Source organism: Rattus rattus, chromosome 3, assembly GCF_011064425.1.
Source record: "Rattus rattus isolate New Zealand chromosome 3, Rrattus_CSIRO_v1, whole genome shotgun sequence".
Classification (NCBI taxonomy): Eukaryota; Metazoa; Chordata; class Mammalia; order Rodentia; family Muridae; genus Rattus; species Rattus rattus.
Genome location: NC_046156.1, coordinates 173,721,394 through 173,739,335, shown reverse-complemented (window position 1 = coordinate 173,739,335; position 17,942 = coordinate 173,721,394). Strand labels below are relative to the sequence as shown.

Here is a 17,942-nt window from a genome sequence, read left to right as displayed (position 1 = left end):
ATAAAGTAAGATAAAACTATAGGCTAAAAGAAAATGTATGTATGTATATAAAGTATATATATTTATTCACTAGGGAGTAACTGTAAGTTAAGAAATAGAGCTACAGTGTTTGGTTTCTCTTTCATTTAGCTAAAAGTGTTAACAATTTGTTGAGTACATGTTGTCCTTTATAGGCCATAAAAACTATTTCTTTTATCAGTATTTTAGCACTAGAGGTACATGGCTTTTTTTCTCAGCAATACCTGGCCACTGAAACCAATAACATGCAGGTGGGTCTGGAGGCCAGATCTCTGTGTCTGGTGTTTTCTTCAGTTGTATTCAATCTTGTCTTTTCAGGATCTATCCTTAAACCTAGGGTCTATATATCCAGGTAGACTGGCTTGCCAATGAACTCCAGAAAGCTGCCTTTCTCTGAACCCAGAATTGGATTTAAAGATGGTCGATATGATATGATATGATATGATATGATATGATACAATATACCAGGGCACATTATAACATGGCTGTTGGGGATCCAAACTCAGGGCTTCATACTTGCACAGTAGGCTTTTTACTGATTGAACGATCTCGTCGGTTTACCCCAAAGTTGTGCTGTGTTTTTTTTAATTCATTTTATGCATATGTGCATGCGTGTGTGTGTGTGTGTGTGTGTGTGTGTGTGTGTGTGTGTGTGTGTTTGCATTTGCCAGGCCACACAGGTGGATGTCAGAGTACAGCTTGCAAGAGTGAGTTTTCTGCATTCAGTATCTGGGTCCCAGGGTGGGAATTGGGGTATTCAGGCTTAGCTACAATCATCTTTACCCACTGATCCATCTTACCACTTCATTAATTCCTTTTATTCAAACATTTGTTTATTAATACTTTGATTCCTAACATAATTGCTCAGGCTTTTTAAATGCATTCAAAAATGTTTGAAAACCTAGCTTCTTTAGTCTAGTTTAGGATCAATTAAGGAATACTTAAGATACTTTCCCTTCTGTTTTACCTGTTGCACTTATTTGAAGGGATTCTTTTTGGCATTTTTTTTTTCAGTGTCTTTGATCTCTTTCTTTTCTCTTTCTTTCCAGTATTCCTTCCTGGTTTTGTCTTACGTGATCTCTACATTTCGATCTCTACATTTCGCTGCTGGTTAACTGCTCCTCCTCTTTTCTTTTTCTCATTTAAATTCTACCAGGGCTCAAGAAATAAAGTACGTGCTGCACAAGCCTTAGGACCAGACTTCAGTAAGAAGCTGGATCTGTTGACTTGCGTGCGGAATCCCCGTTGTGGGGAGGGGTAAGGGAGACAGACAGGCAGATCCCTGGAGTTCTTGACTAGCCAGTTTAGCTGTGTCTTGAGCTCCAGGTTCAAGGGAGAGACCCAGACTCAAACATAAAGTGGAGAGTATTGAGGAAAACAGCCAACATTGGCCTCTGGTTTCCACACATTGGGACATGTACACACGTACATGCTCCTCCACACACACAATGGAATATATTTTACTTGGTATTATACTAATTTAACATTTTATTCATGTGGAATTTTTTATTCATAAAATAAATGATAGGGCTGTTTTCTTTGTACCTGTAAAAATTTCATTTCGTGGAGTCACATGCTTTTGATGTACCATACCACTAGATAGTGGGAAAGCCAGAGTGAGAACCCAGTGTCCAGATTTCCAGAGCCACATTGGCTAATGGGTGTTAAATACTTGGTTCTGCCAACCAATTCTATCCAAGCTGTCATCTTATCGCGTCGTCCATGTAGGCGGAGAACCACCATTACCTCAGTTATCACCTGCTTCTCATTCATCCCTCTTTCTCTCTGCGATCCCCCTTCAGTCACTGCACAGATTGCATCTGCCTGTCTTAGAGCACTGTCGTCTAACCTCTTTGTGCCTGTTGTGCAGACTTACTGCCTAGTCCTGAACTTGACTTTATATGTCTATTCCTGCCATAAAAAAATGATTGTAACAGTGGTCACAGAGCATGAAGCACGTCATGGATTTTCCTTAATTGAGTGTTCAGAGGTAAAAGAGGAGAGCGTCCTTTGATCTCATTGACTTTTAACACTTTCTCTGCATGCATCTATCTCCCTGGAAAATAACAATTATGATTTCATTTTTTTTTTCTTTTTTTCGGAGCTGGCGAACCCAGGGCCTTGCTAGGGCCTTGCTCTTGCTAGGCAAGCGCTCTACCACTGAGCTAAATCCCCAACCCCTATGATTTCATTTTTAAAAATTTAATTTTCTGTATTTGGGCCATGGCATATATAATCTATTGAATAAAAAAGTATTTGTTTAATATATATACAATTTATAGAATTGAATTTCTTACTGTACTTGAAATTACCGGAAATCTTAGGGAATGGGTTTGTGTTTTTCGGGAGAGTAGTTATACTCCTAACTGATCCATCTTCCAGCCCTTTGGTGGGAGTTTTCTATGATCACAAGAACTGGGACTAGCATACTAATGCACTAGTGAAAATTAACATATGAACCGGGAGAGGCTAGATTCCTTCTCCCCAGGAAGGTCATTTTCTTCTACTCTGCTGTCTTCATCCTCCTTTCTTTGGTTAGTGGAAAGAATTGATTGGAAACCTTTCCTAGTCTTGTGATCGGAAATAAATTTATTTTATGATTATGAAGTTGTATTCTTTAAATTCAGTTGAACCATGTATTATTACTTATTGGTGCTTAAATGACATAAACTGCCTGTGTATATAGCCAGGGTGACCAGCACAGATTGTTCCTTCAGTCCTCATAGAACTTACCTGACTGCCTTTCTTTAGTCAACTCTATCCTGTGTCTGACTACAAATTTTAGCTCTTCAGTAATATCCAGGAGAGGTTACTTTTCTCCCTATCAAAATAAAACCATTTCCTCTTTTTCTGCTCTAGGGTGCTAGTTTGAAAAAGTTGTCTCTGAAATAGTCTTAAGCAGTCTGCCACTGCGTTATTTTCTTCCTGCTTTCTAAATCACATGTAGACGCTCTTGACCTGTTTCCAGAACTGCAGTTATGTTATTGCCAATTTGACCTTTGACAAGAGGTTCACCCAGTGTTTTATCACACGGTTTCTATATAATCTACCTCACAAATTTTCACTTCAAGAGATTTGGGCTAGTCAGTCTTCCTTCAGGCACAGCAACAAGTCCTGATAGCTGAGGAGGAGCAGAGGTAAGCGTGAGGGACATGGAGATGGAATAGCTCTGTTAGAGGTCACCATGTTCATGTCACTGAGCAGCATTGTGAACACTGAGGAGCTGTGTAAGGTGCCATTCCTGTTCTGGAGGGACTTAAATCTTAGAGATAGGAAGTCTTGTTTAGCAATTAGTTTAGTTTTAAATCATTAGGGGGAAAACCTGCTAGTTATAATAAGAGCAGTTCATACAGACCTGAGTGTTAAAACTGGTGCCTCAACTGTAAAGACTTATGCCACTCAATAAGACTCTCTCCCACTCAATTAAAGGAATTTCGAAATATACTAAACCTAAATTACTTATTTTCTGATTTTTCTTTGTTACAGATGATTACTGTGAATGCTTCCTTGTTTCCGAGTTCTGTGGCCAACTCATTAATTGCAGTTGGAAATGATGGCCTTCAGGAGCGAGACAGAATGGTCCGGGCATGCATTGCTATTATCTGTGAACTAGGTCAGGATTTTCCTAAGTAATGAAGAGATGTTTTACAAAGTACATGTAACATCCCTAATGTCTTTAAAGGAAAAGTGCTTTATTTAGTGCTATAAAAATATGAATATGTACATTTGTGATAAAGTATTAGATGTTATCCATCAGACAATTCAGAAATTATGTTGTCGTAAATTTTCAAATTTATTCATTATGAAACTTGATTGTTTATAATCCAATAATAGCAATAATATCTACTAAAGTCTAGCCTTCTTATATTGATGATACTGTATCCTGATAGAGTTTAAAAGTAATAGTCTGTAGTGCACAAAGTGAATCCTAATGACACTGTTTTATTAGGGTCAGAGATTAGAGTAGAAACAGAGAGCGTGAAGACATAAGTGCATACTTCTTTGGGCTTTGAGGGGAGAGCAAATTCTCAGTTCTCAAGTAAACCAAGAAGAGATCTCAACAGCGAGAGTCTGTTGTGTGGCACCAAACAAGTGAGTGTCTCAGAGCAGGCAAGCAGATTAACAAGTGTAAGCAAATACTAGAAGCCAATGGCCCCCAGTACCCGTCATGGCTAGTCACCATATTTCAAAAGTTTAACCTAGTTATTATCAGTGGAATATAATTCTAAGTAAAAAGAAAACAATGGGGTCTGTGTGTTTGTTTTTGATACTACCAAAAAGTAGAAATTGTGGAGATCATATTTCGTCTTAAGATAATAAATTAATAAAGTTTAAGTTAAAAAAAGAAGAGCCACTCTACCACTAAAGACTCAAAGTTACTGTCCTGGTGTAGAAACAAGATCAGAAATATAGTTATAACCATTATGAACATTATAAAAATTTTACAATATGCCAACATATGGGATGTCTAGAAAGCTATATTGATTGGTACGTATAATAAAGTGAAGCAAAATGTAAATGGGTGAGGAACTGGAATAGGAAAGACAGGAAATGCCTAATCCCATGGTAATCAGGGTGAAAACATGGTGAAATTCGTTTATTATTAGGATGAAAGACAGATGACTCATCCTTTATTTATAGTAGGTAGAAGAAAACATCAAAATACACACTTAAACTTTGGAAAACTCTGAGATGAGAAATTTCTTAATAAAGGAGAAAAATCTTATAGGATTTCTTTAAATTAGAAGATTTTTAAAATTCACTGAAATAAATGGGTTTTAAAAATAAATGCTACTGGGCTGGAGAGATGGCTCAGCGGTTAAGAGCACCCGACTGCTCTTCCAGAGGTCCTGAGTTCAATTCCCAGCAACCACATGGTGGCTCACAACCATCTGTAAAGAGATCCAATGCCCTCTTCTGGTGTATCTGAAGCCAGCTACAGTGTACTTATATATAATAAATGAATAAATCTTTAAAAAAAAATAAAAAATAAATGCTACTATCCAGGTGCACAAAAGTAGAACTACATTATAGACCAGAAGCCGTAGAAGTGATTGCAAAGACTAAGGAGTGACAGCTCTAAAAGGCTCACCAGTGGGGTTGGGGATTTAGCTCAGTGGTAGAGCGCAAGGCCCTGGGTTCGGTCCCCAGCTCCAGAAAAAAAAAAAAAAAAAAAAGCTCACCAGTGTACCTTTGTACAGTAATATACAGGTAACTCTATCCAGAAGCACACTTAGATCGTTAGAAGGTGCTTCACTGATATTCTAGAAGTAATAAACATTTTACAAAAAAATTTTTGAACATCTATACTTAGAGTAATGTAGTAAAGTAATCTAATAGGGTGTTATAAAATGCTACTGAAAATATAGAGGGTAACCATACACAACAAATAAACCATGAGAACACTTACGAGAAAAAGTAACAGAAGAGAAAGAATTTTGTAAGAGAAAGAATTTTGTATGGGTATGCCTGGTGTGTGTGGTGTGCACACATGTAAAGGTCAGAGGTTAACATTCTGTATCTTCTTTAGTCCCTTTGCACCTTATGTTTTGGGACAACAGCCTTAATAAATGTTTTTTACATTTTGACCTTATAAATGAAGTTCAAGAATTAGAAAGCCGTTAGTTGTCACTGTAAAGATCTATAGAGAAACCAGATTGAAGTGAAGAGATGACTCACACGATTACTACTGTGGGATTGTGAAAATTCAATTCTATTTCAGCACTAATAATCAGAAAATACATAAGAATTTATAAGAAATTGGTAAGAAATACAGATGACGTGGGGTGGGTGTGCACTTTTTAGTGAGTCAAATTGAGTTTCGTGAAGACACAAGTAGCCCGCCATACAGAATGAGCACAGTGACTGCAGTGGAGGGAGTGATGGGCGCTCAGACCTGAGCTGACTGACAGAGCGATGGCCTGGATTGTTCAGATCTGCGCTGCCGTGCCGTGCAGCAGCTCCACCTCAGTCCAGACAACAGGAGAATCCAGTTCCGAAATCATCCAGGAGAGTGAACATGACAGAAGAAACCAGAGAAACAGTTTTGGAAATAAAAATAAATGGAGGAGAAATGAAACTTCCTCCTTGCCAGATGTCATAGGCAGCCCTGTCTCTAAAAAGGAAAAAAAAAGTAAAGTATAAAAATCAAATTGAGAAATGTGCCGGGATAATAAAATATTCATGAGGGACAATTGAGATTATTATTTCAATAATGTCATTTATCTCAATAAATAACTTCATGATGGAGTGAAACAAATGGAACTTAAGTCATTAAGACGAATACATGTCAGGCATAGTGATGGACAGCTGTGATCCCAGCCCTCTGGACAGACGGAATCATGCGTGAGAGGCCTGCCTGAGCTCAGTGCTGACTTTCAGTCCCATTTTCAAAACAGAAATCCCACAGCAAACAAGCACAGACTGCATGCAAGGGCAGTCTGGGTCTTCAGAGGAAGATAAAGAGAGGAGTTTTCATCTTAAAATTACAAGTGTGTGTGTGCGTGCGTGCATGCGTGCATCTTTTGCTTGCGTGCATGTATGCATTTTTATGAAAGTAAATAATACACACTGTTTAGAGCAAGATTAAAAACAAAAGTTCTATGAAGTGTTTGAAAAAAAACTATGGGACTGATGTCTCCACAGTAAAATGAACTCTGAAATTGAAAAGTATTCAGTAAACTATGTCTAAAGAATATGACAAAATTGTTCAAAGACATTCTTAAAGTCAGGCTTGTGGAAAGATATTAAATGATTTTAAATTACATAAAGCTATTGAATCAGTAAGAACCTGATATCTTTTACTTGTAAATGTAGTTAATTAGAAAGTTTTCAAATCCAAAAGGAAACTTAAGACTTAAGTAAAAGGGTAGGGTTTAAATACTCAGTACTATGGATATAATTAGTCTCTCTTTCATTTTAGCACTTCAGAACCCAGAGGTGGTAGCCCTTCGAGGCGGACTAAACACCATACTGAAAAATGTGATTGATTGCCAATTAAGTCGAATAAATGAGGCTCTCATTACAACAATTTTGCACCTTCTTAATCATCCAAAGACCCGGCAGTATGTGCGAGCTGATGTAGAATTAGAGGTATGCCCTTTTTAGTATGCTTCTAATATAGAATATAATTTAAAATTTCTTACGTTTATTTAATGTTTATGGTGTTTATGCATGTCTGTGCACCATATGTGTACAGTGCCCACAGAGGCTAGGAGAGGGCATTGGAAGACCAAGAACTGGAGTTAAAAGATGATTGTAAGTTCTTGTGTGGTTGCTGGGAATTGAATTTTGGGCCTCTGGAAGAACAGCCAATGCTTTTAACATTTGAGTTATCTCTCTAGCCCTAAAATATAAGTTTAAATACATAACTTTGCTTTGAAATTTTGAAATAGTAGACTCAGGTGCTACATTAATTGTCTAACCTATGTTAGTTTAGTTTATTCCCATTCTTTATTATAGTTATTTGACTAGGAATGAATTAAAAATGTTATTCTCAAGAGTATTTTAGCAACATTTTCCTGAGCCAACTAAAGGATGAGTAAGATTACACTAAGACATGTGCCTCTATAAGAAATGCACTGTGTTAATATTGTTTTCCTTCAGCTAAGTGGGTTCTTTTCATTCATAAACAATACTAAAGTTCTCTCTAGAACCACTTTGAGGGCTGAAACGATGGTTCGGAAGGTAAAGCCGTTACTGTGTACTTGACTTCCTGATTGATTCTGGGACTCATAAAAGCTGGGTGGAGTTCAAGTCTGTGATCTCAGCATTTCTGGAAAAGCATAAGAGTTGGCTACAAGCCCTTATAGATACTTCAGGGGCAGAAACCGTGAGAAGAATTCTGCCTCAGATATATGGTGGGAGAGAACAGACTCCCCAGAAGGTGTCCTTCAATTTCTGCACCTATACTCACAACATCACACACATACATATATTGAAAATTAATAACAAGTAACAGTAACAGTGAAGAAGCAATATACTTTGGCACTGTCTGTATTTGAACATGCATGTATCATTTAAAAAGTATGTCACATGTAAAATTATTTTACTACTTCAGGTAGTGTCTTATAGTTAAAGTAGTAGGTAACTGTATACTCCTCCTTATAGGTGGTGCTAGCTGAGGATGGCAGCACATGACTGTAATCCTAGCATTCATGAGGCAGAGGAGGGGTAATGGGAGAGGAGGCCAGCCAGGGCTACTAGTGAGACTGCAGCAGGCAGGCAGACCGAGCAGGGTGTTTTGGAGAGTGCACTACATTATTGTCTATTGAAGACAGCATCTAAAATAAGTTTCAATCAAGGATTTAAATATTAGATTTAAATTATCTAGGACTTAAGTGGTTTATTTTCTAATTTCCTTACTATTTTAGGGAAGTAGCTTTAAATGTAGTAGTTCTGATCATATTAGGATCCCTCCCACCCCATGATGAGGTCTTGCTGTGTCCCTGGGCTGGCTCCAGACTGTAGGCTCCTAGGTCAGCTTAATAAATCTGGCTTCCCTGGCTGTTTATCACTGTCTTCTGTCTTCATCCCCAGGTCTTCATGGTGGGATCAATTAGAGAACACATTCTCTATTATTCAAGTCAATTTTGTTTTTATTCTAAAGCAGTACATCTTCTTTTCTATGAAGAGCTATTTGCTGTGCCCTTGATATCACCTTTGCTGTTGTTGTTGTTATTAAAAATAAGTGGGTGATTAACTTAAAATTGTCTCAATTTTTAGTTTACCCTGATAATTCATTTGTAGTGAGTTTATACAGTTAATTATTGTGTAATTGCTTACTTTTGCTGGATAATTTGCTACTAGGGGTGTGTTGTAGGCGATATTCAGTAAGCTCTTTCTGTGATATCAGAAAAATCAAGAACTTATGTATATGTATAGTGCTAAAATAACAAACTGGATACTTTGTAACTAATCTCTTGTTCTTAATATTTACCAAATTCTCAGTTGTTTAAATGGATGAAAGGTCTCAGTTTAAACATACAAAATACATTCTTGAAAATTCTTGGCATGGTGCATGCCTTTAATCCTAGCACTTGGGAAGCAGAGGCAGGCAGATCTCTCTTGAGTTCAAAACCATGCCAATCTACAGAGTGAATCCCACATCAACCAAGGTTACATGGTGAGAATTTGTCTTTTAAAAAGCAAAAAGGACTCTAATTGGGACTGGAAAGATGGTTCCGTGGTAAAGACCAGTCTCTGTTCCTCCAGAGGACAGCAGTTAGAGTCCCAGTCCTGTCTGTGTCAAACCGCTCACAGTCTCTGGTAACTCCAGCTTCAGGGAGACCTGCTTCTTCTAGCCTCTGTGTCATGTGCATGTACTTATATAAACCTTTTAAAAATCTCATGCTGACTGGTAAGGGGGAAAAAGACTCACCCAAGTTGTATTGAAACTACTGGAAGGGCACACTGAGATCACGAGCAGATAGGTGTACTTAGTGTACTAGATCCGGGTGTAACGTCTGTGTAACACCGCCACTGGGGTTCAGTGAGTAGCTGCTTTCACTTATCTGCATAAGAGAAGATTAACTGCCTCTGGTGGAAGAGGAACATCAAGTCATTTTTTTTTTTTTAAATAAAATGACTGTGTTGAACGTTCAGTCAGAAATTTCTAGTCATGGCCTTCCTGGTTGGCTCAGTGTAAAGTGCTTGGTTCGAGCACACGGACCTGAGTTGGCATCTCCAACATAGACAAACTGGGTGTGGTGGAGTGTGCAGACACAGAGCTAGAAGAACCCGGTGTGTCCGGAGCCTTCTGATGTAGCCTACAGTGTTCTGTAGGTTCATTGAGACTGTCTTGGGAAGTAAGGGGGACAGTGCTTGTACAGACAAGTCAACCCCCAACACACACACATGCACATACATAGGATTTCTACTCATACACAAAGATATGATCACATTACTGAAAACTGGAAAGAAAATTTTTTTCTTAGGAGACCGTTATCAGGAAGAGGTGTTGGATTTAGTCAAAGGTCTTTTATTATGTGCTTTGTTTTTCCTTTTTGCTTATATAGTGTATTATATAAACAGATTTTCTTTTTTTTTAATTTATTTCATTTATGAGTGCTCTATCTGCATGTACATTTGCATACCAGAAGAGGTCATCAGATCCCATTACAGATGGTTGTGAGTCACCATGTGATTACTGGGAATTGAACTCAGGACCTCTGGAAGAGCAGTCAGTGCTCTTAACCTCTGAGCCATCTCTCCAGCCCCTAGACAGATTTTCATGTTGATCTATCCCAGCATTTCTAGGATAAAGCCTACTTGATCATGCTGGATGATATCTTTCAATGTTTTGTTGGAATAATTTAGACAAAAAAAAACCACTTCAGATAAACCACAGTTAATTTGTTCTGGAAGATAAGTATAAGTGAAAATATGAAGAATTTTATCATATAATTAGACATACAAAATGAATCAAAAGTGTAGAAAATATATATCTAGAATTTAGAATTCTATAGAATTAAAATCTCATTGTGCACAAGGCGGTGTCAATAGGAAATCTCAATAGGACACAGGAAAGACACACTACCGTCCTTGGGAAGGAGAGGGAGACTTTCAAAAGCAAGGATCCTAAGAAACAAACATTTCGCCATTTTGCCATCTAAGAACATAAGCCTTCTAAGACTCAATCCAGATCACAAGAACTTGAAAAGCAAAAACCGACAAAAGACACACTGCTTTCAAAAGCAACAACAGAAACAAACAGCCTGCCATCTGCCTTCTCAGCAGAAGAAACCGATAAAGGTGTGTTGTAGGGATCATAATGAATACTGAAGGATAATGGCTGCCAACCCAATCCAGAAGTACCTTTATGCCCTTGTCTGTTTTCTTTTAGATGCACATTATACCTTAGTTTATGAATTAAAAAATCAGTTTGTACTTAAAATTATGCTACATTTTTTAAAATGAATTTGAAGAACAAATGTCTTAAATGGTTACTCACTTAAAGATACAGAGAAATGGAATTAATTTTGTGTTATAAAACGAAAGTCTTTTTAAATAAAAATTCTTTTTGTTTCTCTTTCCTTTTCTAATTAGCGAATTTTAGCACCCTACACTGATTTCCACTACAGACACAGTCCAGACACAGCTGAAGGACAGCTCAAGTAAGTGCCAGGAGCATCTGCTGGAGCGTGGGGCGTTGGTGCTTACAGTAAGCACTGATCGGTACAGAGCCAGCGGTGGGAGGAGGTGTCCTGGTTCATGGCTGTGTTGGTCCTCTCTCACAGTCACACAGCACAAATTAAAAAGCATCGAGAAATTTAGAGTTAGTTTGTAGTATTCAGACCAGTACACCATTGGACTCCTCGTGTTATTAGTGCAGGAGTTGACCAAAGCTTCCGGTGTGCTCTTAGTTACGGCCACCACTGCAATGATGCTTATGTGTAGCTCACTGCTTTGGTGCTCACGTGAGGGACATCTAAGAATAAGTTTTCAGAAGGGTCAGGGTTTATAACTTAACTGTAACTCATGCTGTGGATTTTATTTTTAGTCATTCATTTATATAGTTTTGGCCTTACCATGTTATCCTTGGCTAGCCAGACACCTAGTGTGTAGTCCAGCCTGACCTGGAACCCACAGCAGCTCTCCTTCCTCTGTCTCCCGAGTTCTGAGATTGTAGGTGTGCACTACCACCACACCTTGTTTATACTGTCTTTTTAAAATTGAAGATCAGTTTATACTAAAAGTTGAGTAATTGGCCTTAGAGTACATCTGGTCTTTTTTAGAACATCTTGTTTTGATTTCAAATGTAAATAATTAACATTAATGATAGAGTTTTCTCTGATATATTATCAGCAAAAACTCATTTCGGCTTAAATTTTGTGTCTTTGATACTTCCCCACCCACACCCTGCAACAGAGAAGACAGAGAAGCACGGTTTCTAGCCAGCAAAATGGGAATCATTGCGACATTCCGCTCATGGGCAGGTATGTTCGGCGTAATGCTCAGGAACATAAATTAAAAGACAGTAGAAAATTTGTAGTAAGTAGGATGCTGCTTTCTGTATTCTGCATCACACACACACACACACACACACACACATACACACACACACACACACACACACACACACACTTTTCAGCTCTGTGCTAAAATGATTACCTGAACATTTTAAGAAAATCCAGCATTATCTACCCCTCTTCCCCCAAGACTCCCAAACTAAAGGACAGAAGGTGGTGGTGGGGGGGGGTGTTTCTGAAGCCTGTTACTTAAAAATGGTGTAGTGATGTCATAATTAAGTAGGTGTAAGGAGTCTCAAACTTCTTTGTTATTTGTTTTTACAGTTTATTTGTTCTGAACCCAGGACTTTATGTATGATAAGCAAGACTTCTATTCTCGAGCTTGTCTCCAGGTGTCCAGATTTCTTTAGTGTAAAGATGATACATGCTTCGTTTTTCTATGGAGTAAATACTTAGTTTAGTAGTATTTCTACAGAGAGTTTAGAAAGGAACATTAGCCACAAGCCAAACAAAGAAACTTACATAAACACTGCTGTATACTTACCTTATGACTTTATAGACAACTTTTCCATATAGATACTTACCTCAGCCGGTAGGCTAGTGTGTCTTCCATGCACTTCCTCTGCTCTCTTGGTGTCCCACTGAGAACCCTGCCTACCTATTTCACCTTCACTGATAATTGAGAGGTTATATGTGGACCGAAGAGTAAACATAACGTCTCTCATACTTGTTTTCATTCATTTTCCGGTGTCAAAACAAAGTACCAAAAAATAGATGATTCATTTTAAAATACAGAATTATGTGGTTCCCACGTCTATAGGCTGAATGAATATTCGGGAACGTGGCATCAGCATCGTATGGCAAGAAAGCTAGTCCGCTAGCGCCAGTCTTCCCTCCTAGGGTTAGCTTGGGGCTTTGTTATGATGCCTCAGCTTTTCTAATATCCCGCCACCCCAAGACCATCATCTTGCATATGGGACTCAGTTTCTGCCATGTGATCACCGAGGTCCCCCAAAGCTGAGAGTGGAAAGCAGTGAATCACTAAACCCATGTCCTCTTTTGGTCACCTTGGCTAGCTTACCTTTGCCCTTACTTCTGTCACTAGGTGTCCTCTGCTGTTCCTCAGCTAACTGCTGCTATAGCGACTCTGTTTTACCCACATGCTGCACTGTGCTTTAACCACCAAGGTCACCTAGCTGTTTCCTCAGCCTTCCTTCTTCTAGACTCTGCTCACCATCACTGTGTCCCTCATCTTGGTCAGCCTCTTTTAAAGTCCATCTCATACAGTCTTTCTAAATGACTTTCTCCTAGTGCCTTATATAGTGATCTATGACTAGGTAGATGCTTTCTACCCTCTATTGAACTAAGAAAAATAATAGCATTTCAATTACGACCTTGAAAATACTTTTCTAACAGAAGTAGTTTTCTAAATTGTGTTTAGATTCTGTGGCCCTATTTATAAAGTAAATACAGTTTTGCAGTGTTGATTCTACAAGTTTTAAAATTACAAATACTTCTGGAGGGATAACTTCAGCAGCACAGATTTTCCATAAGTGTCAATAGCTCTTTAACTATGTTAGCACAGGGTAAGACTTACGTTTCTTGTCGTAATCTCTGGTGTCTCATATTGCTGTCAGATGCGAAGTTGGGAAAGTGCACTTCAAGGACTATAGCACTTAATTTTGTTTACTGTGCTTAACTTGGATTTTGATTCTAAGTTCAAAGAGAAATTACAGATATTCATGCACGCAATCGTACAGCTTGATCATCCTTAATGTGAAACCCAAATGCTCCAATAGCTGAGGCTTTTGAGCAGTGACGTCATGGGGCTGGTTGCACTTAGAACACAAGAGCATTGGGTTTAGTCTCCAGGGGATGTATATAATATGTACTTGAAACTTAAATGAATTTATGCTATGCCTACACGTGAATTTTCTCATAGCATAAATGCAGGAATTCTGAAATTTGAAAAAAAAATCAGGATCTGAAGCACTTCTGGTTCTAAGGATGTTTGGTAATGGATTCTCAGCCATTGTAGTGGTGAGAGGGAGATGCAGTCCTATGTGACTTTCAAAACATTTTTTCCTAGCATTTTAATGTAAAACATTACAAAGAATTTTAAAAACTGTGGTAGTTAGCATGTATTCCAGTTGTGTAGATTTCATTATATGTCCACTGTCTGTGCGTCACTCTGTCTCTGTGTCTTCATCATTCTAAGTCTCTCTAACATAGCATGGAGAAGCTTGCAGATGCGGCATTCTTTAGTCCTGAAGAAGTGCACATGCACACTGTTGGCTGTTGCAGGCTTTGCTTCTGTCCACGTGCTGGGCTCACTGAAGTAGTTCACATTTCATGATAGTTAATGACCTGAGTATTTGTGCTTGCTTACCACCTACATACGTATGCTTTGTAACAGGGAAGTGTAGTATCTCAGAAGTTCTGTCACTTAAACTCATTGATCTGCAAATTTTCTATGGAATCTGTTCCCATTCGTGCATTTAAGAGATGTTAGAACTAGATTTGACAAGTACCATGGAGCTTTTCAGTGAAGTTTCAGGAGTATTAGGGAAAATAACGCTTTTTTTTTCCCTCTCATGTTCTTACTCCCAGAGAAGCATTCTTTTGTAGCCTCCTCTGTGTTCATCAGTTTCTATGTGTGAAATGGAAATTGATGAGGGATTTAGGTGGAGAGAATAATGGCAATATCCAGTTAGTAGGAAAATTCTGAGAATACTTTGGTATCCATTACTTTATTTGATATCAAGTACAGTAACCAAATAGTATTTAACTTGGAAAAATCACAGATTTTTATATTATGACTCGTTGTAGAGTTTCTTAGTTTAATTTTTTAACTTTTATCCTCTTTAGGTATTATTAATTTATGTAAACCTGGAAATTCTGGGATACAATCTCTAATTGGAGTACTTTGCATACCAAATATGGAAATAAGGGTAGGTAACAGTTACTGTCATTCTGACATGCCTGGACCTTTAAAGTTATGTTAGGGGCTGGAGAGACGGCTCCTCAGTGCGGGATCTGCTGCTCTGGCAGAGGACTCAGGCCGGGTTTCAGCTCACATGTCATAGCACCTGTCACTGCAGTTCCAGGGGAATGCAGTGCCTCGGGTCAACTAGTCATCCGCACACACAGAGGTACATTCTTCAGAAGTCATTTTAGATGAAGTTTGTCTCCAAGTTGGCAATTTTTAGAGCATTTTTCAGTATATGGATACTTCAGAGTAATATATAAATAACTTAAAATACTGTTTTGAGTGACAATTTTATTAAAACTTGAGTTAAAATATAAATTATAATTTATTAAAACAATGCAAGTAAAACAGGTTATCCTTATTTTATGAGTCAGGCATAGAAATACGTTTACTGAAAGAGTATATTCTATTTATGTAGTCATGCTTTGTAGTTCATATGCTTTTCACACCATGTTACCATGTTTTTATCTTGAAGATGGTGGTTTTTCACTAAAACTACTAGGTGTTGATTTATTAGCTATATTTCTGTTATTATAATTAGTAAGTATATATTAAATCATTAAACCAAATTGAATGTGGAAGAAAACATATATTAGCTCTTAAGCTATCTTTTCCCTTAAATGTTTTTAATTTTGTTTCTCCATTTTGCTGAAGCCTGTTACTTAAAAATGGTGTAGTGATGTCATAATTAAGTAGGTGTTAGGTGTCTCAAACTTCTTTGTTATTTGTTTTTACAGTTTATTTGTTCTGAACCCAGGGCTTTATGTATGATGAGCAAGACTTCTGTTCTCGAGCTTTCTTTGAGGGAACTGTACCTGTAGGAGGGAAAACTGTTAGAAAGCATTGGCTGGGAGTGCATGCTTAAAATGGGAAATAAAAATCACCAGGCCTTTGGAAGTGGTAGGGTTTGCTGATAAACGGTCAGATCTCTGGTCAAGGAATAAAGGAGCAGTTTTGTTCACCTTTTTTTGATGTGCTGGGAATCAAGCCTTGGAATGTCTGAGGCAAGTTTGCTAGTGAGCCTCCCCTCTCACTGTCAGCTGACTTGTGCGCCTGTACATGGAAAGAACAACTGCACTCTGTTTCCAGATGTGTACAGTGGTGATAAGGAAAGATTAAAAAATTAAGTCACATGTATGTTAAATATTTAGTAATTACCCCTTAGGTATGTTTCGATTACTTTGTTATTCTCTAAACATGTTCTTTTGAAAATCATTAAGGACTTTTTCTGTAGAAATAAGTGGACTGTGTTTGTTGTTCCAGCGAGGACTGCTCGAAGTGCTCTATGATATTTTTCGTCTCCCTCTGCCTGTTGTGACAGACGAGTTCATAGAAGCCCTGCTCAGTGTAGGTAAGCTTTGAAGGGCACTGGGGTCTGCTGCTTACATTTCCAGGTAACTGATGCAAAGCACTTAATACATACTTCCTTTTCTTTCTGGTAATTAGAGAATTGTCTAATTCATAAGATGCCTAAGTCTCCAAATGAAAAAAGTTGCAATTGTATACATTCCCATAAGTAGGTGTGTGTGTGTGTGTGTGTGTGTGTGTGTGTGTGTGTGTGTGTGTGTGTGTGTGTGTGCGCGTGTGTACGTGCGCAGGTTTTTGTACTTCCTTACGCTGCTGTCACAGGCACACACCTCTTGACAAGCCCAGGTAGCCAAACCCTGCCAGCCATGACACAGTATCCAAGTGTTAGTTGACGTTTTTGTAGCCTGGGTAGCCAGTAGTCCCACACTCATTTGTTTCAGCATTGCCTAATCTGCTAATTACCTGATTTTAACTCTTAGATCCAGGAAGATTCCAGGACAGTTGGAGGCTTTCAGATGGCTTTGTGGCAGCTGAGGCAAAAACTATTCTTCCCCATCGTGCTAGATCCAGGTAGACGTCAGATATAGAAATGTCGGCCACTGATTGCCTCACTGCTTGCATGTTAAGTGAGACGTGTACACTGTCGCTATGCTTTTGCTTCCAGGCCAGACCTCATGGACAATTACTTGGCACTGATACTCTCTGCATTTATTCGCAATGGACTCTTAGAGGTAGGTTTTACAAACCTGCGGTTTATATTGTTGTGTAAACATTGTTAGGATTGAACACCAGGTCTTGTGCAGAAATGTGTTGCCCTGCTCTGCTGTGTAACACTGGTGCTCCCTTCTGCTCCCTAGGGCTTGGTGGAGGTGATAACGAACAGTGACGACCACATCTCAGTGAGGGCGACCATCCTGTTAGGAGAGCTCTTACATATGGTGAGCACAGGGACTTCTGCCTTGCGGTTGGACTTTTAGGATTTTAAATGATAAAACGGGTTCGTTGAATGGTGTTACTTTCTGATAGCTCATAGAATACATTTTTATTTTGCCAAAGCCTTTGGTTCCTATTCCTGATAGATTTCTTTGTGTCTATGTTAATGGGTTTTGTAAATGTGACACGTGTAGAAAATACAAAATACTGAATATTGATTTTTTTTTTTGAAAAATTTCTAAATATAATGTTTTACCTGAGTGTCAGTGATTTCCATGAACTAATAGTTTAGGTTCACAGAGTGAGACTTTTTGGGGCGAGTCTCAGGAAGCTCCATGATTTCATGACCTTTCTAACAATAGAAACTAGTGGCTGTGAAAGTACTTTAACCATTCTGTACTCAATACACTACGGAGGGGATTGTATACTATAGACATTCTTACTTTCACTACCAAGTTAAAAATCATTTTAAACTTGTTTAGAAGGAAGTGATTTTTTTTTATACATTTTCTTCATACACATGAGTAGCTTACTTTTATTGGCAAGAGTTAACGTTACCCCCCAACCCCTGCCCTGCTCTGAAGTGTTTTTGACTGGCGTGATAGTACCATTTTGATCTTAGTCTCAGTACTCAGGAAGCAAAGCCAAGAGGGTCTGAGTTCGAATCCAGCCTGGTCTACATAGTGAGTGTCAAAACAGCCAGGGCTACATAGATACTCTCTCAG

General features: G+C 38.4%; 1 protein-coding gene across 2 annotated transcripts in view; it reads left to right on the top strand.

Annotated features, from left to right (window-relative positions):
- Positions 1-17,942, top strand: part of Rictor (RPTOR independent companion of MTOR complex 2) — a 92,732-nt gene that overhangs the window by 46,023 nt on the left and 28,767 nt on the right. For both annotated transcript variants that reach the window (XM_032898813.1, XM_032898812.1), the window contains exons 7-15: positions 3,505-3,631; positions 6,941-7,110; positions 11,065-11,132; positions 11,887-11,954; positions 14,856-14,938; positions 16,240-16,327; positions 16,764-16,854; positions 16,949-17,015; positions 17,142-17,222. In XM_032898813.1, the coding sequence (XP_032754704.1) occupies positions 3,505-3,631; positions 6,941-7,110; positions 11,065-11,132; positions 11,887-11,954; positions 14,856-14,938; positions 16,240-16,327; positions 16,764-16,854; positions 16,949-17,015; positions 17,142-17,222 (843 nt within the window). The remainder of the gene's footprint in view (positions 1-3,504; positions 3,632-6,940; positions 7,111-11,064; positions 11,133-11,886; positions 11,955-14,855; positions 14,939-16,239; positions 16,328-16,763; positions 16,855-16,948; positions 17,016-17,141; positions 17,223-17,942) is intronic.